This window comes from Salmo salar, chromosome 12, assembly GCF_965601325.2.
Source record: "Salmo salar chromosome 12, fSalSal1, whole genome shotgun sequence".
Lineage (NCBI taxonomy): Eukaryota > Metazoa > Chordata > Actinopteri > Salmoniformes > Salmonidae > Salmo > Salmo salar.
This window is the reverse complement of record NC_138302.1, coordinates 66022190-66037684: the sequence shown is the minus strand read 5'-3', so window position 1 is coordinate 66037684 and position 15495 is coordinate 66022190. Positions and strand designations below refer to the sequence as shown.

At 43.7% G+C, this 15495-nt stretch overlaps 1 protein-coding gene across 4 annotated transcripts; it reads right to left on the bottom strand.

Annotated features, from left to right (window-relative positions):
* Nucleotides 1-48: 48 nt before the first annotated feature.
* Nucleotides 49-15403, bottom strand: LOC106565587 (protein polybromo-1). Of its 4 annotated transcripts, XM_082959236.1 has the most exons (30): nucleotides 15297-15403; nucleotides 14545-14696; nucleotides 14207-14304; nucleotides 13959-14106; nucleotides 13591-13740; nucleotides 13292-13408; nucleotides 13133-13201; nucleotides 12938-13036; nucleotides 12777-12862; nucleotides 12584-12669; nucleotides 12208-12424; nucleotides 10238-10379; nucleotides 6988-7088; nucleotides 6519-6798; nucleotides 6214-6316; nucleotides 5447-6086; nucleotides 5071-5282; nucleotides 4696-4881; nucleotides 4319-4476; nucleotides 3951-4202; nucleotides 3699-3844; nucleotides 3433-3590; nucleotides 3077-3260; nucleotides 2623-2872; nucleotides 2192-2393; nucleotides 2004-2075; nucleotides 1391-1549; nucleotides 1028-1065; nucleotides 703-901; nucleotides 49-450 (listed from the first exon to the last, which is right to left on the bottom strand). In XM_082959236.1, the coding sequence occupies exons 2-30, from the start codon at nucleotides 14683-14685 to the stop codon at nucleotides 287-289; spliced, it is 4857 nt and encodes a 1618-aa protein (XP_082815362.1). In that variant the 5' UTR covers nucleotides 14686-14696; nucleotides 15297-15403; the 3' UTR covers nucleotides 49-286. The 4 variants fall into 4 exon arrangements, 1 of the variants encoding a protein (XP_082815362.1); XR_014379785.1 differs by lacking the exons at nucleotides 49-450; nucleotides 703-901; nucleotides 1028-1065; ... (13 more) ...; nucleotides 6519-6798; nucleotides 6988-7088 and adding exons at nucleotides 8066-8649; nucleotides 8895-9050; nucleotides 9164-9235; XR_014379786.1 differs by lacking the exons at nucleotides 49-450; nucleotides 703-901; nucleotides 1028-1065; ... (13 more) ...; nucleotides 6519-6798; nucleotides 6988-7088 and adding exons at nucleotides 8066-8649; nucleotides 8895-9000; nucleotides 9164-9235.
* Nucleotides 15404-15495: the final 92 nt, after the last annotated feature.

Here is a 15495-nt window from a genome sequence, read left to right as displayed (position 1 = left end):
TTCCATATTGCAGCACAGATACTAAATTAGCAGTCAAGAACAAGTCCATTCTTCATTTTTTATGAAAACGTTTATCCATCACAGAGAAACATTTAATACAATAATAATGCACTTGTTAGAACAATTAAGATGCAAATACAAAACAGCTTGAACAGAGTAAGCAAGCTCATTTAACCATTCTACAAACGAATGACAACTTTAACATGACAACAACATTAACACTTTTTTAAATGAGCCTAAACCCCCTTTCCTGTCTGACAGTGTAAGGAGCAGTGGCTCAGACATTCTACAGGTTGTACGTCTGGCGGATGTTCATTGTGTCACGCAGCATCAGGTCTCGCAGACGCCACAGTGCGTCCGCCATGGTGGAATGGGCGCCCTTGCTCTTCAGCCAATGGGACGGCAGCCGGCTCTCCTGCTCTTTGGTCAGCCGCACATCTTTCTTTCGAGCTGCTCAAACATGTCCACATACACAAGGTCATCACACTCACATACTTCTGATCTTAATGCAAACATTCATCATGGGAAATTATACATGCATTCACGGTACACTTTGCAGGTGAATCGATAAATTACAATACTGTCTGTATATACATTTTTCTGTTATTCAATAAGGTAATTTACTGATAAATCAATCTCTGACATATTATATAAGTGATTTGTTGTGGTGTAAATCATTTTCTTTCAGTGAGGAGAACTCACCTGAGAGAGTTTGGTCCCACTTGCTGATGGTGGAGGACTCTGCATTGAGTCCCTCAATGTATTTCAGGTACGCCTCCGAATGCAGCAGGCGCTGGGGCTTGGGTGGCGGGGCTACAAATATGGGTGTTGAGGGCTGCTGGAGGGCAGGCTGGCCCTGTCCTGGATAGGGTGGCGGGGCCTGCTGCCCAAGACCAATCATCTAAAAAAGCATATTTTTACTTCTCATACTCAAATACAGATGTGAGTAATGATGTGAGTAATAAAATAAAAACATTTACAGTCTATGTGCTTTTCATAAATACAATTGTATAGAAGTGTAGGTTACCTGGGTTCCATAGGCTCCAGGAGCACCCGTGTTGACACCTGTAAGGAAGGCATCAACCGTCACAGAGTGCTCCAAACCACAGCTGTCAGCAGCTGGCCATCTTGGATTGTGTACTACTGACTTTACTACTGCTCTTTTAAGAGAAAGACCAATTTGGGCCATTACAGCCTCTCAGCGACAATCTGCATTCAAGGTAAGGGTACTTCAGAGAATACATGACCCTGTTGATGAATCACTCAGCGACTGAGTATCACTACAGGACCTCAGCCTACGTTACAGGTAGCCCCTCCAGTGAATTAGAGTGGCATACAGGAAGCATCTGCAGTGGCGTGGCAGGTAGGGTGGCTGTGAAAGTGCTCTTACCCGGGTATGGCATGCCAGGGAACCCGGGGATGCCTGGCATTAGATGATGATGGGGCAAGAGAGGCAACCTCATGTGATGTGGTGGCATGCCAGTCATACTAAACATGCCGTCAACTAGGTCCTGCAGCATCATGTGTGGCATATATGTACCCATCATGCCTTTGGGGAGGAGGGTATAGCAACAGATGCATGCATCAGTGCGACATGCAACTGCAACTAGCTAGCAGAGATCATGCACTAGCTAAATGACTAAACATCAATCTAGATTTAGGATATTTGATATTCCATAATCAGACATTCATACACATGTAATTCATTCACAAATCACAAGCACTACTTGAATCAGACTGATGGTAGAATGATGCTGTGAAACTGGTAAGCTTCTAAATAAATGTTGAAGCAGTGCATCATTGAAAAGAGGGGAAAGTACAGTACTAGAATAAAGATTAGTAATGAAGAAATGAAAAAGGTACAGCTTCTTATTGCAGCTCCAAGTGTCCACAGGGGGGTGCATCCCCCTCTGTTATGGGATACCTGACACGTCATGCTGGGATAAAGCAACACCATGGGGGTCGGGGGAGGAACCTCCCCCATCAGAGCCCTACTGGGGTACCTGCTCTAGGGAAAGCCAGCTGCTGGGCTGCCCTCTCCCGCTCTTGCTGCTCGGCCACTTTAGCTGCTCGCTCTGCAAACACAACAAACACACTATCACAACTTTTTGCAAGGGAATTTGCAGAGATACTACTGCAAGGGGCATTGAACAAACTACCACAGTCTAAGTACATTTGTAACATCTTTTACCCTCATACTCAGCTTTCTTGGGAGACTCCAGGTTCCTCCACTCGGTGCCCACCAGACGGCTGAGTTCCCCGAAGGAGAAGTCTGGGTGCTGGGCCTTGATGACCGCTCGCATCTCACTGCTGAACAGGATGTAGCCACTCATGTTGATCTTCCTCTTGGAGCCCTCCTTCTTGGACATCCCCTTCATGGACTTGGGAGTAGACTGCAGTCAAGTAAGGGAGAGAGTGTCATGTCATCTCTCTACTGTCATTGCTATACACACCTCCAACTGGATGGCTAAGAGGCCTTTTTCTTGAATCTCACCTTGAACATGCAAATAATTTGAGACATGTTTTGTTTCAATCAGGATGCATGCGATTCAGTTGACACGTCTTTATCAGGGTGCGACGATCTTACCAATAACTTTTGAGACAAATGTAAAAGAGCTTTACCTTCACAACATGACCACACATTTGCCCAGTGTATGTTGCTGCTCTGACCTGTGGAGGGGTGTATGGCATGTCCATGTCGCTGCCTGCCATGGGGCTCTGGAGCTGGGGTATGGAGGTGTCTCCCAGCTCCCCATCATCCTCCCCCAGGTCCTCCAACTCCTCATCTGTCATGTCGGCAAACTTGGCCTCCAGCACTGCGATCTTCCTGTCCAGCAGAGGGGATGGCTCCTTCTGGGGCACGATCAGCTTCCTGTACGGGACACGTGAAGTAGACTGCAGTTACACCTGGGTGTTGAGTTCTGTTCTACCTTAACTAAAAGGAGTGTTTTTGACTGATTCCGAACTCCCCCTTTCAGAGTCACTCAATTCTGCTTTACTACTTTGTGGAATGGTTTCTAACTATTGCTGATTATGCGACAGTATCTTGAGGCACGTAAAAAGTCAAGCCACTCACCTGAAGTAATAGATCTCGTCCTCCACCACCTTCCCAGAGAGGGAGAAGCGCTTCAGGCCCTTGAACTTCTTCATCTGTTTGTCACTCTCGATGTAGCGACTCTCACAAAGCAGAACGTCCTCCTCAGGCACTTCAGTGGGCCGGCACGAAAGGTACTCCTTGAAGGAGGACACCGCACACTTCCCTGTGGAACAAGTCAACAGAGAGGGATATAAGCATGGCACATGCCTGGTGAAATACAATCAACCCAGCACTTAAACTTGTTTCTCTTCTCAACATTTGAAAATAACATAGCATATCATCAACCCAATAATAGGGTCTGTCAAAAGGTGACTATGTCAGGGCAGAGAGAATACCTATGATACAGGTCATGGGGCATGACTCCTCCAGGTTGCTAAGGAACACTTCCTTCTTATAGAACATCCTAGTGGGCTCGTGTTCTGTCTCCTCTGGGTGGATGAAAATGGGCCCAAAGAAGTAGGCCGCTCCGTCCCGCATCCACATCTTCTCAATCCTGGCAGATAAAAATAAAACCTACTTTATTCAAGTAAATAAATAATCACTATATATCAAGCAACATCCCATTTTGGTAATTGTGTCTGTAGACTTGTATTTACCCTACCTGCCTACTCGGTGGCGCACTAGTCCATGTGAGCGAATATATATGCAGTCTCCCACTTTCAGCCAGGTGTCATTGTAGCAGAGCTGCTCATAGTACTGGCAGCCTGGCTCCCCATTGGTCATGTCCAGGATTACATCCTCCCTCTCCTACACATACACACGCAGTATGGTTGTCTTTGTTTGCACTCTGTTGGATCACATATTAATCCAATTTAATCTCATTCCAATTGCCCAAGATTTTCTAACCACTCACCTTATCCATAGTGTCCAAGGCTTTGCCCTCTTCTTGTATCTCTGCAGGCTTCTCTTCTTCTTGCTTAGGGGCAAACATGGATGCAACCCGGACTACAGGCAACGGTACGCCCCGAGGGACAAACCTAACGGAGCTCAGGGGCATGGTCCACATCTTGATCTTCTTGAAGGACTTGGTCTTGGCTGAGTAGCGAGACTCACAGACATACACATCGTCTGCCCTGAAGCCCTCTGGGTGAAGCTTAAAGTAGTCCTGGGATCAATTACAAAACAAAAGCCAAGGCCAGTGATTCACTTGAAACGTTTTAAGCTTCAACCATATTAGAAAGAGCTGGAACATGAAAATGGAAATAGAAAAGAGCTTAGTACCTTAACGAACATGACAACACATTTGCCCAGTATCTTGCTGACAGGAATCTTGTTGAAGTAGTCGCTCTTGAAGACCTCCTTCTCCAGGAACTTGCGTGTAGCGAGATGGAAGGTTTCATTCGGCCTGTAGAACCAACAGCCATACAGCCACTTCTCACCTGGAATGGGGAGGGAAGTACACAGAGCAATACTATTACAAAAGGACAGTACAATTGATTCATCATGTGTGCATGCTTTTTGAAGCAGTCAAACTGAACACATATACAGCAAAAGGAATGATTGAATGTGACAAGTCAGACCATTTCCACAACAAAATGTAAATAGAATACAGAATCACTACTAATGCTTTTCAGTAGTGGTTGTGCAAAGCAACCAACCTGCATCATCCTGCCACAGGCGCTCAATGCAGACGATATGCGGCTGCAGGTTGGGCTCAGCAGGCTCCACGTACACATAGTCTCCCACGTGGTACATGCTGTCTTTGAAGCTGCAGTCCTGGCTGTAGGTACGCTGGAGACCAGACTGCCACGCCCCTCCAGCAGGGTCCTCACTCTTCTCAGCTTCTGTGGGTTCACAACTCAACTCAGTTAATCAGTCAGTCAATAAATACTATTTCATAGGGGCATAATGATGACTAAAGCCCTATAACTGATTCCACTGGGTAAGTGTTGTTGACACATTTGATGGTTGAATAGGTATATCTATCTGCCTTGCTACAAGTTGCTAGGTTCAGAGTGTCAGTGAGAGCATACCTTTTTTCTCCTCCTCCCTCTTGAGCTTGTCCTCCTCTATCTCCTTGGGCAGCTTCTCTTTCTTCTCCTTCTCCACGTCGCTGTGCAGGTGTTTGGAGGTGTAGCTGAGGGCGGGGGTGAGCAGGATCTCTCCATTCTTACACAGCTCATCTCGGATCCGGATGAAGAACTGCTGCAGCTCCACCGCATCCTCAAAGATCTCAGAGTCCGTCCTGGAGTGACAATCACATATACTTCAAATATCTCTCCCAGGGTAATTTCATAGGATGTTCTAACTGTCAAATGCACAGAAAGCTCTATGGTTGATATTACCCAAATATTGCAGAGAGAAAATAAAAGAGAAAATGGCAAACACTGTTTCCTAATTGTGCCCCACCTGTGCATGCGCCTGGCCTTCTCCAGCACCTCAAACATGTGATCCTGGAACACGTCCAGTCTCTTGTAGCGTCCCCGGTCCACGTTAGCTCTGATGATTTCAAAGTTGAGCGGCGGTCTGTCGGGGCTGCTGGGGTCAGTAGCGGGGATCTCAGCCAGCGAGTCGCTGTAGCAACGCCCCTCGTCGTCCTGGTGACCAAGCACGGAGACGAAGAGGCTGCGGATGAGCTCCTGGATGAGGCGGGCCACGTCGGGCACATGGGCGTCCTCGCCTCCTTCCAGGTCCCGACGGGTCTCCAGCAGAACACGGTGCAGCACAAGAGCGTCGCGGTAGATCAGAGACTCTGGCTCGTTGTAGGTGCAGGCATTGTTGAACATCAGCACCAGGTCCTCCACTAGCGCGTCCACATCCTGGTACTTGTTGGCCAGCATGTGGCTCCTGACCTTTTCCATGTCCACGGGCTTCTTGATGGCGATGTAGTAGTTGGGCAGTTCGGCGCGCGACGGCAGCCGCAGGAAGATGGTGCTGAGGCGGCGGCCACGCTTGTCTGTGAAGTTCTTCACCGCCTCGTACAGCTCGTTCAGCTTCTGCTGCAGGGGGGTCAGGTACTTGGACTTCTTAGGCGTGATGCCACTCTTCCCTGGAATTACAGAGGGTGGTGTGCGTATTATTATTTTGGGGATGAAATGATCATGCGAAATGACTAGACACAAATGACATCCATGTACTGTATCTGAATTATTTAAGCCAAAATGTCAGCAACGTACTTATTTTCAACTTTGGTGACATGTCATCATCGTCAGGCGTTGGGCCAAGATCCCTCCGTTTGTCTTTTATGACTTTCTCCAGGACGTTGGCATCGTTATAGACCTGGAACAACGCCAAGTGTTCAGTGGCAAAATTGAGGGGCATTTAGAGCCATTGCTGCACTGCATACTGCTGACATTATGGAAATGTTATGTCTATCTTAGAAATCATGATTCATGATTAAAGGTAAGACACTAGTACGTTACTGCTAAATAATCTAGTATGCACACTTCGTTGCCCTGAGTCTGACCCGTTGGCCTATCACCTGTGAGCCCTCCTCATTGTAGTGGCGTGCGTTGCGGAACATGAGCTTCATGTCCTCCAGCAGAGCGTCCTCCGTCATGTACTTCTCAGAGCGGATGTTGTGGTCGATGATCCTCAGGTCCACGGGCTCCAGGATGATCTTGTAGTAGTCCGGGTAGTCCTTCTTGGAAGGCTTGATCATGAAGAGCTCACAGAGCCTCCGGCCTGTGCCCATCTCCCGGGCCTCCGTCACTGCGGAGTACAGGGCCTTCATCCGGTTCTTCTTGGTGTTCTTCTTATGGCTGGTGGTCACAGGGGTGTGGGTTAGTTAAAAGAAGGAAACATTGCCTTGAAGGATCAATAAAAAACAATGCAATGATATTGTGGCCAAAACAATCATTTTATAAACCAAAAGTACAGGGACTTTTTTGCAGATGTAGCCTGGCATTTACTATTACCTCTGCTGAGAAGGTTAAATAAGAAGTGCGTACCTCTTCCTCTTAGTGCTGCCAGTATCAGACATGGTAGAAGAGAGCATGCTGTCCCCGTCCATGCTGTCGTCCTCCCTCCTCAATAGCTCTGTTCTCTTTAGCTAGGAAAACCACACACACACACACACACACAATATCAACCAGCTGCTCTTCCTCCCACACATTCATGAATATAAACTACCACCTCTAACTCTCCCCATCTCTCTCTTTAACATATCTCCACTTACACAAAAGTAGTGCACTCAGACATAAAAGCCATCATGGTTTGGCAGGTCCACTATTTCATCTTCTATCTTTTGATAAGTACAACATGTAACTATCCACCAAATAAATGATTACAACCAAGTACAGTACATAGAGAACACTGCCCAAGACACTATTGCATAGTAACACAGATGTGAGTCAGACCTAATCAATGTTTAAAGGTCCAGTACAGACAGAGACAGTGAGTCAGACCTAATCAATGTTTAAAGGTCCCATACAGTCATCCTATTTCCCAAGTTAAAATAGCCTTTGAATGACCAAAACATCACCCATAATATTTTTACACTATTAAAATGCTCAGATTTGAAGAAATTGTACCTTCTATCAACTATCAGGTAGCCTGAAAGAACAGGCTGAGTGGGCGGGGAGCTTATATTCATGAGCTCGCCTTGACTGACAGTTCTTTGAAACAACCTTGTGGTCATTGCCAGGTAACAAGGTAAATAATGGGCCATGACATTGATGACAAGATAAACAATGGGTCACATGTCATTTCGAGCCTAAATAGTATCCCACTGGGCACACACTGGTTGAACCAATGTGTAATATTCGTTGAATTGACATCGGTGCCCAGTGGGATGCCTCAACCCATTTTCTCTGCAAAATGCTCTCATGGTCAACAGAGCTGATCATGGACTGTTGGATATCAGACAAACAGCAGAAATACACAATTGCATTTCTATTGTTTTGTAAATAATTACAGAATTTATTCTGTAATTATTTACAAAACAATAGAAATGCAATTGTGTATTTCTGCTGTTCACTGATACGCTTCTTCACAATAATTAGTAATTACATGAAAAAAAGCATACAATAAGTGTACTGGACAATTTATTGGTGCCTCTGCATTAGCATTATAAATGACAATATGTTCAGAATTGTACGCATTGATCAGACATTTATTTATTTACAATAGGCCAGCATTGCCTAAATATTGATCAACATGAACACTCATGAGAAATAAAGGCGAGAAATAATGGTGTGACATCATTTGACATAACAAAAAGTATTAGAGCCATAAGCCTAATTTAGTCACCTGGCCGCCCTACAGTGTGTAGGACCCAGTGATTCGTGCAATTTGTAACACTCCCGACCGAATGCTTGAAAAAAAACACATGTACAAGTGAATTACTTAGGCTCTAGGAAATACAACCAACTACAGAGATTGATAGGAAGCGTGAGAGGAGGGGGAACCATGTACCACGCTTCAATTAAGCAGGCTTAAGTCACCCACAAGATTGAAGCGGGAGACAAATTCAGCCATGGCCTCCTTGTCAGGCCTCTCACACTGGGCAGACAGGGGTCCTGGGATGGACAGCTCACACAGCTTCCCCACATACGGCGCTGGTTCAAGGATGACCTCGTTGAAGAGGAGATCCAGGAGCCTGTCTACGTAGCCTGTATTGTTTTTGAAAAGGGAAATGTTTGTTAAATGGGTAGTGAATTTCATTTCCTTTTATTTACTGTTCTGAGTTATAATGCTATAAATTCATTGATGAAGTGATCTACTCATTCTACAATGTGTTTTTTGGTGTTTTTGAAGTACTGAATTTGATATATGCAATATTTGGTAGTGCACCTTTTTTGAAACTTTTCTATGCCTGAAATGCTCAATTGATTTTAAATGAATAACTATAACTTACAGTATGTTGGGTCTGTCTTCACAGGCTTCACAGCATACCCCCCTTCTTTGCCTTGGGAAAGCTGATTTGTATTACAGCATTCCTGATGCAGTGGTTGCCTGGGAAGCTGTGCAGAAGGAGTGGATGTTGAATTTTCTAGAATGTCTATCATGACAGCTTGATGATAGTGGAAAGACAAATGGAGAGGGAATTAGCCTGTAAAACAACAACCCACACAATGGAATGGCAAAATGTGATTTTCAGGGGTAAATTACAAATACTATACACACCGTAACTCCTTAGTGGACAACCTTCCTTCGTGCCAGCTGTGCGCTGGCAGTTCTAAGACTCAATGTTGGGGGCTTAGGGATGGAAAAACCAAAACCATATAGTGACTATCAGGTGTGTTATGGAAAATATATAATTCACAAGTCAAAGCAGTCACAGCGCATTATCTAACGTTAGACCCTCGATCCCCCCAAAATGTTGGCTACCGTGTCAGACTCATCAAACTCTAATACTTACATCATGGTCAGCGCTTGCAAGATCCACTGTCAATGATGGTACAGAATCCGTCTTCAGGATTAGCTTCCTGGCAAGACCTATCGAATGTTCTCCCCAATTGATAAAGTAACTTCACACTAAATGTGCACTGCACACGCGTGACATGATCATAATTTTCGGTGCAGCCTGTCCACCCGAAATGAAAAGCAGCCATTGCTGTCAGATGTCTTCATAAAAATAGTGTAAGTTTAATTTTACACTATGGAATCCAGTCACAACAGTGTGCTTTTGACGGCATGCTGGTAAGTAGATTGCTCGTTAACAGTCACACCACAGATTAAAGGTTACCAGTATCTTTGGTTGTATGTTCTGCGTAGGCGCACATGTGATGCCGGTTTTAAGGCGGTACATATTTAAATGAGTTAGGATGATAAGACGCTACCTTTATATGACGTTGCATAAAGCCGGAAGTGAATCCTTGGTAATGCCTGCCTCCTGAATCCAAGTGTTTGACACGTAGAGAGGGGACCAGTAACTTTATGATCAAACTTGATCAATGTACCAGCTACAGTCAGTTTTCATACTACTTTGAACTGGTTCCATTCAAATATCATCCAATTTGATGAAAAACACGATTTTCAATGTCTAGGACCTATAACACCAGAGAGGCCTGAGAGACCAGATTGCCTAAGCAGCAGTACCATCTCATTGTTAGTTAATACTCCAGCAATGTTACACCCAATAATCACCATAGGATATTTTACAGCCCACTAAAAACCATACAGATGCTGATACAGAACTACAGCAAAGCTTGGGTTTGAACTTGAGTTTCAGCATTGGCAGCTCATACACCCACTGACCTGCTGAATGTGCTGGAGTTTCAGCACACGCTTATAGATAGAGGAATGAGGCACATTGTAGCGCTTGGCATTCTCAAACATCAGAGTGAGGTCGGCGTCGAGCTGATCAACACTCTCATACTCGTTGTTCTTCATCTTGTTCCTGTGTGTGGGGAATTAAGGGCTCTCACATTTGGAAAAGGATAGGGTAGAAATACACTGTACAGCTCATGCCACGTCATGCCACACAAAACATAGAGCAACTGATTTGAGAAAATTATGAAGCCTGAATAAAATGTTCAAGACATACACTACCGGTCCAAAGTTTTAGAACACCTACTCATTCAAGGGTTTTCCTTTATTTTTACTCTTTTCTACATTTTAGAATGATAGTGAAGACATCAAAACTATAAAATAACACATATGGAATCATGTAGTAACCAAAAAAACTGTTAAACAAATCAACATGTATTTTTTATATTTGAGATTCTTAAAATAGCCACCCTTTCCCTTGATGACAGCTTTGCACACGCTTGGTATTCTGTCAACCAGCTTCATGAGTTAGTAACCTGGAATGCATTTCAATTAACAGGTGTGCCTTGTTAAAAGTTAACTTGTGGAATTTCTTTCCTTTTTAATGCGTTTGAACCAATCACTTGTGTTGTGACAAGAAGATATCCCTATTTGGTAAAAGACCAAGTCCATATTATGGCAAGAACAGCTCAAATAAGTAAAGAGAAATGACAGTCAATCATTACTTTAAGACATGAATGTCAGTCAATACAGAACATTTCAAGAACTTTGAACATTTCTTCAAGTGAAGTCGCAAAAACCATCAACCGCTATGATAAAACTGGCTTTCATGAGGACCGCCACAGGAATGGAAGACTCAGAGTTACCTCTGCTGTAGACGATAAGTTCATTAGAGTTACCAGCCTCAGAAATTGCAGCCCAAACAAATGCTTCACAGAGTTCAAGTAACAGACACATCTCAACATCAACTGTTCAGAGGAGACTGCGTGAATCAGGCCTTCATGGTCAACTTTCTACAAAGTCAAAGAAACCACTACTAAAGGACACCAATAATAAGAAGAGACTTGCTTGGGCCAAGAAACACAAGCAATGGACATTAGGCCAGTGGAAATGTGTCCTTTGGTCTGCAGTCCAAATTTTTGATTCCAACCGCCGTGTCTTTGTGAGACACAGTGTGGGTGAACGGATGATCTCCGCATGTGTATTTCCCACCGTAAAGCATGGAGGAGGAGGTGTTATGGTGTGGGGGTGCTTTGCTGGTGACAGTGTCTGTGATTTATTTAGAATTCAAGACGCACTTCAACAGCATGACTACCACAGCATTCTGCAGCGATAGGCCATCCAATCTGGTTTGGGCTTAGTAGGACTATCATTTATTGTCAATGACCCAACACACCTCCAGGCTGTGTAAGGGCTATTTTATCAAGGAGAGTGATGGAGTGCTGCATCAGATGACCTGACCTCCACAATCCCCCGACCTCAACCAAATTGAGATGGTTTGGAATGAGTCGGACCACAGAGTGAAGAAAAAGCAGCCAACAAGTGCTCAGCATATGTGGGAACTCCTTCAAGACTGTTGGAAAAGCATTCCAGGTGAAGCTGGTTGAGAGAATACCAAGAGTGTGCAAAGCTGTCATCAAGGGAAAGGGTGGCAACTTTGAAGAATCTCAAATATCAAATATATTTTGATTTGTTTAACACTTATTTGGTTACTACATGATTCCATATATGTTATTTCATAGTTTTGATGTCTTCACTATTATACAATGTATAAAATAGTAAAAATAAAGAAAAACCCTTGAATGAGTAGGTGTTGTAAAACTTTTGACCAGCAGTGTACATCTTGAAGACCAGATGAGGTAAATCACACTTGCATGAATTTGTTTCAAATAACCTATTTTGTGGAACAGCACAATTTGCCATTTATTTAGCAGAGGTCCTTCCAATGGCTGGCCTACCTAATCTGGTGCAGGGAGATGGGCTGGCTGATCTGCTGGAAGTAGTCTGGGTAGTCTTTCCTGGAGGGCAGCTGGAGGAAGGGCTCGGAGATGAGCTGGCCCTGGCTGTTCCTGCCGCCACGCACAGCCTCGTACAGCTGGAAGATGGGGTTACTCATGTCCATGCTGTGGTGCATGCTCTCTGCCTCTGACTCCCCCTCGTCATAGTGGACAGACCCTGGGCAATGAGAGACACAACTGATTCAGACAAGATGAAGTCTGAAGTATTCTGACAAACCCTCATACGCCAGTTTACTTTGCACTGCAATGTCCCCTCTGTTCTTATATGTTCCTCCAAAACAGCTAAATTAGTGAAGTGAAGACCAATGAGACGTACCAGCCAGAATGCCATCGTCATCACTATCATACTGAAGAGCCATGGTAATAGCCGAGAGCCGGTCTCCCTGGGCTGACCTTCTGTTCCTGACACACACACAGCTGTTTAACTCATGGAAAAATGCTTCTAAATGTTGCATGTTGTTTGTTTGACTCGTAAAGTCTACTTCTACCATGTCTATGGTGTTACTTGCCTGATGCGAATACTGGACTTGATTGGCTCAGCATGCTCAATTTCTGTCTTTCTCTGTGCAAAGACCTTTTTGATGGTGTTAGCATCCTTAAATGAATAAGAATGAGAGAGTTATAACAAACAAAACTGACATAGAATTCTGACTCAATTCTGAATGCATACCTTAAAAACTTGTGACCCAGGCTCATTGTACATTTTGGCATTCTTAGCCAGAAGATCTATGTCTTTTGCCATGGCACCAACACTTCTGTAGTGGCTCATCTAAAAAAATAAATAGACCAGTGATTTACTGTACGCACACTGTAGTGTTACTTTAACCCCTTACAGTACATTCAGTCAGATGGTTGGGTAGCATACCTGTATCTTCTGGGCAATGATTTTCAGATCTATTGGGTCCTTTATTATGGCATAATAGTCTGGGTATTGCTGAGGGGAAATAAATCAAACTATAATATATAAATATTAAATCACAAAAACATGCAAAGGCCACAGTTTCGGAGATAATTGTTCTATTACCACTTTAGAGGGCAGTTTCTGGAATAGATCACTGACTAGATGCCCTGAGGGCTCGGAGAATGTCACCACAGCATCCAGCAGCTGCTCAAGGACCTCCTTCAGGCAATTGGGTGCATTCTGTCATTCAAAGTAAAACACAGTCATAAGAAACACTTACAATTCAACAGAGTGAACAGATATCTTCCATTTATTTGCCATTTTGTGATATGTTTTGAGGGTTTACATGTACTACATGTGTGACAGGGTAGTCATCATGTAATAAAATAATTTTCATGCTACATCGGAAGTACTGGTGTTACCTCATCCTCATTTGACCCTCCTGGATTATTTTGTGCATCGTCCCCGTCCTCATCATCGTCATCATAATCCCCCCGCTGAACAAACTCATTCTTGGTACGCAGGTAGAGGTCCCACAGCTTACAGGCTGCTCTGTACTCTGGAGAATCCGACTACAGACATGCAACACATTCCCTTCCATTTGGTTAATTCCTGGTTTTAGGCCCGAGACAGGGCATTTATTATGAAAACTCCTTCATACAAAACATGCCTTGTATCAAATCAAATGTATTTATATAGCCCTTCTTACATCAGCTGATATGTAAACATGATTTGTCTCGCCTAAAGAATCCAGTAAATGTGTTTGTTATTAAAGGGGGAGATACATTACCTTGTAGTATGCCTTTGCATTGTTGAATAAGAGCTGAAAGTCAGCCGTTATCTGCTCCACATCATCATACTCCTCCATCTTCAGCTTCTGCTGGATCTTCATCATGTCAATGGGCTGAGTCACAACGTCATAGTAATCCGATTGATTCCTTCAACACAGAAAACACAATAGATAATTTAATGAGGCTTATGTTCGTATTAATGGAAACTTTTTTTTTTTACCCATTCTATGTTAACCATCCTCTTTACCGTCTCTTGGGTGCTCTTATGAACAGCTCACATAACATTCTTCCCTGGTCATCCTTATAATCTCTGATTGTGTTGTACAATTCATGGCATACTGCAATCTGGAGGCAAAACATAGTAGATGAATACAAAACAATACAGGAAACAACAATGTTTATGAACACTCAAAAACTACACATGGGTTTGACTTGTGACTGTGGATTTAGAGTTCACAAAATTCAATAATTCATTTTTGGGGCAGCCATTATCCGAAAGGCATTACCGGAGAAGTCGAGTACACACAATATATTTGAATCGGAATGCAACGTTTCCACACAAAAAAAGCTGTTAACTGAACTTACTGGATCAACAGTGGGAATGTTTGAGGTTCTTCTCCTTTTCCGACCTACCGAAGATGCTGAGGATGAAGGCTGTCCATCGTCAAAGTCCCCCCCACTGACACTACTAGAGGGGGACGTAGCCCTTCTCCTTTTTGAGCCCATGAGTCTAATACCTGGAAAGAAAAAGGAAAAATAACTACAGCATTTTAAGTCAATTTACCTAAAATGTGACAAATATTGTGGTAATATTGTATTAACATTATCATCAAAACGGCGCTAACCCTGCTTCAACGCCATTACCTAGAATATAATAAAGGCCCTGATCAGTGTTTAGTGGTCCTCATTCGACGACTCTTCACTGTCAGATGAGGAGAGCAGTTGGGTGCTGATTTGACAGATGTCTGGGATAAAGCAGCTGTAGCCTAATGTGGTAATTTTATTCCAAATTTGCTGTGTCATCATTAACACTACTGGCAGATGAAAACATTCTTGTTTCTCTTTTGCTGCGAGATGACAGAGCCGTTGTGGCATTAATGACTTTACAGACAACAATGGTAAATCTTGCTTGCTAGCTGGCTAACAGTAACGTTACCTGGCTGGCCTCCTCAGCATCAATTACGGCAAGCTAGCTAACGTTAGCTAGCTAACGCTACCCATCATCTCCAGACACACAAAGACAATGCTGTGAATAAGTAACTAAATACTTGACCACGCTGATCAGTGAATAGTAATCGTTCAAAACTGCAAGATATTACCTTTAGTCTCGTACAAACCTTAATCTGTAGAAGAGAATGCAAACCATTCGCGAAAGCAGACAATTTTGAGAGAAAAAATTGGTGTGAACCTAGCAGCAGTGAAGACAAAGCCGATCACTTCCGTTATAAACTTCAAAATAAAATCTCTGATTGACTCGAATTTTACTTTAATGCTTTGATCAATTCTAATCATTTTAGGCTGCATTTACACAGTAAG